This window comes from Octopus bimaculoides, chromosome 12 (assembly GCF_001194135.2).
Source record: "Octopus bimaculoides isolate UCB-OBI-ISO-001 chromosome 12, ASM119413v2, whole genome shotgun sequence".
Lineage (NCBI taxonomy): Eukaryota > Metazoa > Mollusca > Cephalopoda > Octopoda > Octopodidae > Octopus > Octopus bimaculoides.
This window is the reverse complement of record NC_068992.1, coordinates 57504159-57511386: the sequence shown is the minus strand read 5'-3', so window position 1 is coordinate 57511386 and position 7228 is coordinate 57504159. Positions and strand designations below refer to the sequence as shown.

Genomic DNA, 7228 nt, shown 5'->3' with positions numbered 1-7228 from the left:
TTTTCTGTTTTCTTTCTTGTCAACCTTTCCGAAACTCTAACTTTTACATGAAGATCAAATAAATAGTACCTTAAGTCCCCCTCGAGGGGGGTAACATTACTCAGTCATATTTTCCTACTCTAGGCACAAGGCCTGAAATTTTTTGGTGGCGGGGTGGGGGGCAGTTGATGAGATCAACTCCAGTACACAACTGGTACTTAATTTATTGACCCCCAAAGGATGAAACGCAAAGTTGACCTCAGCGGAATTTGAACTCAGAACGTAAAGACATGAAATACCGCTAAGTATTTTGCCTGGCGTGCTAACGTTTCTTATTTCTTTATTGCTCACAAGGGGCTAAACGTAGAGGGGACAAACAAGGGCAAACAAAGGAATTAAGTCGATTACATCAACCCCAGTGCGTAACTGGTACTTAATTCATTTACCCCGAAAGGATGAGAGGCAAAGTCGACCTCGGCGGAATTTGAACTCAGAATGTAACGGCAGACGAAATACCGTTAAGCATTTCGCCCGGTGTGCTAACGTTTCAAGCAGCTCGCTGCCTTCTACTCAAAGCATAAAGCCTGAAATTTTGGGGGAGGGGACCAGTTGATTAGATCGACTCCAGTACACAACTGGTACTTAACTTATTGACCCCAAAAGGATGAAAGGCAAAATTGACCACGGTGGAATTTGAACTCAGAACGTAAAGACAGATGAAATACTGCTAAGCATTTTGCGTGGCATGCTAATGTTTCTGCCAGCTTGCTATCTTCAACTCAGTCATATATTGCACAATCTAAAACATTCCAGCCTTGACCATCATGACATTTTAAAGGCTGTTTTGGACTAGATTATCTAATGTGTTCTTTGAATTACATTAAGATAGAAAGGGCTACAGATTTGACTGCTTTTGTTGTTGGTGTTGTTTAGCGCCAGGTCAACCTTGATCGAGTAGACACGTGGGCAAAGACATTCCAGCCGTGAACATCCCATCTTATTTAAGGATATCTTCGACTACATTATCTAATGTGTCCTCTTTGTTGCTGTTGTTGTTTTTTAAAAGATGGTATGGTGTGACTTAAGGGAAATTTGGTTGCTATTTCTTGCAGGTCGAGTGACCATTAAGAAGTTACCCTAGTAGCTTGATGAATGCTAAGCAAGACACGCGCACACACACACACACACGCACGAGAAAAAAATTCGTAAGGGAGATAACTCTAGATTTCCTGTCCCCAATACGAAAATTCCATCAAATTTTCATCCTTATTTCATTTTTATCATTTTCTCCCTCTCCATTATCCCTTTATAAATTCATTTTTTGTCGATGATATTATGCAACTTGTTGTGGTTGTTATTGATGTAGTCTCTTTATATTAATTAGTTAATTTGTTTTGCATGATAGTGTTAATTAACTCAGCATGGTCAAATGGGTAAAGGAATTATGAGGGGCTTGTGTTCAATCTTACCAGATGGCAATCTTGGTCAAGTGTCTCTTACTATATAGGTTTGGATTGATCTAATCGTTGTGAATGAAATTCAGCAGATGGAAAATGTGTAGAATCCTCATCTGACAGCTTGAAGACATGTGGGTTAATGACTAGGGTATTCAGCTTGTAAAATCCCAAGTTCAATTCCTGGTGGCACATTGTGAGTTCAGTTCCTGGCAGCACATTGTGTCCTTGAGCAAGACACTTTATTTTTCATCACTCCAGCCCACTCAGCTGACAAAACTGAATTGTGCCTATAGTTCAAAGGGCAACGTCACATTCTGTGTCACACTGAATCTCCCTAAAAACTACATTAAGGTATATGTGTCTGTGAAGTGCTTAACCTCTTGTACGTTAATTTCATGAACAAGCTGGAATACTTGTCATCTTAACTGGTTGAGGGCCAGGCCAGGTTGTACCTGTAATTAAAAAATCCAGCCCTTATTGAGCTGATTCTGCCTCAGAATCACATTAAGGGTACTCGGTACACATAACTGTAGAATACTCAGCTTCTTCTGTATTTAATTCAATTAATTCATAGTTTAATTGATTGAAGAACCAAATGTTCATTGTTATGCTAACAGAGAAGTCCATCTCTTTATATGGTTTTGGCATACAGAAGTTTTCCTTCTGCCAAATATTTTGGTTGGTTTCTCTGTAGATCTTTGTTCTTGAATTGACTGGAAGGAAGTCAAGATCAATTCTATGTTGACTGTAGAACTTAGTTCTGGGATATTGGAGAAATGGAGTTGAGTTCTCTTCAGATCTTAGCACTGGAGTGGGATTGAAGCAAAGTGATGGAAATGCACTAGCTGATCTGGGAATTGAAACTGCCCCCTTCTGATCATGAGTCCACGCATTTTAACAATGCTTAGTTCTGGAGTATTGCAGATGTGGAGTCCAGTTCTGTACATGTCTTAGTTCTGAAATATTGTGGGAGTTTAGTTCTGTTTTCTGCAGAGTGTAGTTCTGGAGTGAGATAGAAGTGGAGCTCTGTTCTGTGTAGAGTTTGGCTCTGGAATGGAGTTCAGTTCTTTGTAGACTTGCATGCAGCATGGCAATAAATATTTTCTCATCAAACAGTTGCAGCGGTACTGCATGTGTTCAGAAACCAATTTCACTCTAGAAATTGTTGTTAAGCCTCAGACCAGCCCCTGCTGATTGAACCAACTAGTCTTATGATCGAAGACATTCCAGTCATGACCATCCTTGCTTTGTCTTTTAAGACAACAGAGTGTGATTTGAAGGAGATTCGGCTACTGTTTCTTACAGGTCAAGCAACGACAGAGAGGTTCCCTTGCTTTCTCCAAACCCCCCAGTGAATACTACTGATATACAGGAGTGAAATCAACTGAGGCTGTACAATTCAAAGGTGGACAGTGTATCTCGGCAAAAGAAATCCTAATTAATAATAGTGGTAGTAGTGGCATTGATGGTGATGGCGGTAGTACCACCAATAGTTGTAGTAGTTGATGCAACAATGATAGTTGCAGTAGCAGTAGTATTAGTAGTGTACTAGTGATTGTTCATGCTGTGGTACTGGTAACAGTAGAAATAGTGTTAATACTAGTAATAGCTGTAGTAGGAGGAGAATGAAGAGGAGTTGTAGCTGCAGTAGTAGCGATATTTACTTCACTACCTGCCAGAACAGACACAGAAGTGTGATGTAGGCTCCTGCCTGGCCGGTTCCTGTTAAACGGCAACGACATTGCAAATGTTTTATATATTTTCTTATGTAGTGTGTATGATTGATTTTTTTTTTTTTGTTTACTATGTTCTTACTTGTTTCAGTCATTGGACTGTGGCCATACTGGGGCACCACCTCGAAGGGTTTTTAGTCAAACAAATCAATCCCAGTAATTATTTTTTTTAGCCTGGTTCTTTATCTTATTGGTCTCTTTTGCCAAACACTGCTTAAGTTACTAGGACATAAACCAACAAACACTGGCTGTCAAGCAGTCATGGGGAGGGGACAAGCACAAACACACACACACACACACACACACACACACACACACAGTCAAGTAATCAATATAATAAAAGCTGTATATTGACATAACTAATGGTAGGGGATTGGTAGAATTCTCGTGTTAGTGTAGTCCCTTCAAAATTGTTGGCATAAGACTAAATTAGAAACCATTGTTATTGAAATCATTAGACTCTGTTAGAATCATTAACTTTGAAGGCAGTGAGTGAGCTGGTGGAATCATTACCATGTTGGACTAACACTTAATAACATTTCTTCTAGCTTTGTGTCCTGGGTTCAAATTATGCTAAGGTCAAATTTGCCTTTTATACTTTTGATGTTGATAAAATACATTGACCCCAGTAAATTACTGGTTCAATGTAATTAACTTGCCCCTCCTTGCATATTTGCTGACCTTGTGCCAAAAATTGCAAAGGCAGCTAGTTGGCAGAATTGCCAGCATACTAGACAAAATACTAAGTGACATTTCTCCCAGCTTTACATTCTGAGTTCAAATTCCATCAACATTGACCAGTTCCATTTATTCTTTCAGGTGTTAATAAAATAAGTACCTGTTGAGCACTGGGGTTGGCGTAGTCAACTAGCCCCTTCCCACTAAATTTCAGGCCTATAACAAAAAAAATTATGATGGTTATGTTGCTAAAGATTTGTTCACAGTTCTGTTTTGTTATTCTACAAGGAATACACCAAGTATTCAAGGTTTTAGCCATATGATCTAAAACACTTGTGCATTTCATACTCACTGACTTACTTAAGCCCTTTGTCCCCTATGGGAATCCATTGGTAACTCTGCTCTCCTGTTTTCAACTCTGGGCTGTCTTTTCTGCTTCCTCTTTTGAGTCTTGTTAGTTTTGAATAGTCATCAATGCTTTTGTAGCTTTGGTTTTTTTTTTCTTGGTTGGACTGTTGGCCATATGCGAACCCATTTTTGCTTCTGGGAAGAGGTGGTCCTTATTAATCTGGCCTCTATCTTTTGACCTGTCCAGCATAAGAGGCCCTACCAGCAGCTTGTGCTCTACTGGCATAACTCTCTGGGTCATTTAACTCTAACATTTAAACCAGCGATATCTGGCTCTCAGATGTCCTACTTGCTCTGTGTTCAAATTAGCCAGGTCCAGCCTCTCACGCCTACCCTACAATGTCTCTTTTAAATCAAATAATCACCCAGTAAAATGTCGAGGCTTTAAGATAATGCATGATTAATTCGAAACCAGTGTGAATAAATAAGCATTACATTTGAGTAATCTGAGTTCTAAAGAGTTAAGCATACAAGCTATCATGCTGCAGCTAGGACTGGACCTTGTGGTGTTGTTTGTCAATAACTATTGATTATTTGTTCCACTATATTCTATGCTCCATTATCTGTTGTTGTTAATGACTCCAGTGACCTTAGTCTTTTTTCCTCCATGTTATTATTTTTGCATGTATTGTATAGCGTTGTTGTTGCTGTTGTTGAATGATATTTTCCCATGGTGCATCATATCTTGATATCATTGATTATTTTTCACTACATATTGTTGTAAGAAAGAGGAGTGGAGAAATAGTTAGTAGGAGGTGGGTAACTTAATATTTTGAGAAACCCTCTCACACCCTCTGCTACTCCTGCTTCTCATTCAAATCGTTAGCACATTGCATTCATACAGCAAGTGTAGTAATTAAAGAACAATTAATTACATGAGCTACAAATTTTACAGATCTCTCCATGAGCCAAACAGTGTTGCTATCGTTTTTTTTTGTTTTTTTTTTCCCCCATTATACAAGTTGACTTAGTATATAGTATAAACATGTAGTCTAAATATTCTGATATCATTGCTGTCTTTCCAAATCCTGTTGTATTTCACATGAAATTTTCAGTTCTCCAAAGTTGTTTTTGCGTATTGGTCAACCTATATTTCTTGGCTGTAAATTTTGGTTTCAAAAATTTGCCTTGTATGCTAGAAAGCATAGTGTGTGCAACCAATACTGTACTTCAGTACTGCCATGCACTGGGACTGAACCTGAAACCACATGGTTGCAAAGCAAGCTTCTTAACCACACATTTCCTGCATTGATATTGCTATGAATTTATAGATTTACCATATTTTAATGTGTATAAGGAACCCTTTTTTGTCAAAAATTAGGTTAAAAAAATATGGGAGTTTCTTATACATGAATAGTATTATAATCCCTTACAAAACCTTTTTTTTCCTAATTTTAAGCCACAAAAAATTCCTTGTACATGTTAAGATATGGTAATTTTTCTGGTTTGTAAAGCATTTGTATTTGGATGTAGATTTTCATGACGGCAATATTTAAAAATAAACAAATGGTGAGCAAAATGTAATATTTTCTACAAACAACTTTCTTCTTCCTTGCCAATTACAGATGTATAGAAAGCATAATTTCTGAACAGCTGCGGAAATTGAAGGCCACGCTAGCCGATATCAGCACCTTGAACACAGCTCAAGCCACTGCCAATGACCGATTAATTTATGTTAGAGCAAGTATTAAGAGCCCTAAGGTCAGTATTTTTGGACAACCTGATTTATGTATAAATCTCTTCTTGAAATATTTCCACTTTTCTATGCTAAACAATGTACATCCATGTGCTTTTTTTTTTTTTTTCATTTTTTTCTCCCCTACTTGTTTCAGTTGTTTGACTGTGGCCATGCTAGAGCTTTAGTTGAACAAATTGATCCCGGTACTTGTTTCTTCTTTAATACCTCGTACTTATTCTGTCTGTCTCTTTTGCTGAACCACTAAGTTACGGGGACAAAAACACACCATCACCAGCTGTCATGAGGAGGATTTTAAAATCTATATATTGAGCTTTCTTCTCTCATTTGTTTGACACAATTCCACATTTGCGTACATGTGTGTGTGTGTGTGTGTGTGTGTGCATGCGTGCACGTGTGTATTTATATTTTATATTTATCTTTTATTATTGCAGCCTGGTGAATCACCTGAAGAAGAGTTTGTAGAAGCAGCTGAATCTCCAAGTCCTGACAATCTCGGTCTCTTTGATGCCAGAGCAGAAGAACTTGCTCTGTCTGCTCATATAGAATGTATTCAGAAGGAGAAGTAAGTCATACATACGCATACATGCATACACACACACACACACACATTCATTCATTCATCCGAACATACTACAAATTTCCATTTAAACCAATGATAATTGGTGCATTTGGTTTTATGGGTAAATGTCTAAATGACAATCTGGATGAGGTAGGATTTTGACAAGTACTAAATTTATTGTGTCCCATATATACTTACACATACTAAATTTTTGATCTTGACCTGTATATACTGAGATATACTAAATTTACGATGTCCTATGTACACAAGCATCCACTGCAATATCCAATTGTTCTTGCAGATTGGTGCCACATAATGCCTCAAAAATCCTGAGAGTTATGCCAGTAGAGCACATCTCCTGGTAGGATGAGAGAGTTGAGGCCAGACTAATATGGATCTACTGTTTCCAGAGGTTAACGTGGGTTTGCATAGGGCCAACACCTTTATCTTGAAAAATTAAAAAAAACTAAGTGAAGCATTGATGACATTTCATAAACAACAAGATCTGGGAGACAAAAGGGCTGAATAAATATATATATATATATATAATGTAAATAGGTATATGATAAGGTTTCCTCAATATTCAAGGGGTAGTCTGAAGTATCTGAGCAGCCAGGGGCCACACAAGTATATATATATATATATATGTATTTACTTCAGCCCTTCATTCCCTATGGAGCATATATATATATATATATATATATATATATATATA

General features: G+C 37.7%; 1 protein-coding gene across 12 annotated transcripts in view; it reads left to right on the top strand.

The window, feature by feature from the left end:
* The window catches only part of LOC106868187 (unconventional myosin-IXAa), a 213418-nt gene extending 206878 nt beyond the window's left edge, over positions 1–6540 (top strand). For all 12 annotated transcript variants that reach the window (XM_052972194.1, XM_052972200.1, XM_052972199.1 and 9 more), the window contains 2 exons: positions 5821–5956; positions 6386–6540. In XM_052972194.1, coding sequence (XP_052828154.1) covers positions 5821–5956; positions 6386–6520 — 271 coding nt within the window. In that variant the 3' untranslated portion in view covers positions 6521–6540. The remainder of the gene's footprint in view (positions 1–5820; positions 5957–6385) is intronic.
* The last annotated feature ends 688 nt before the right edge of the window (positions 6541–7228 follow it).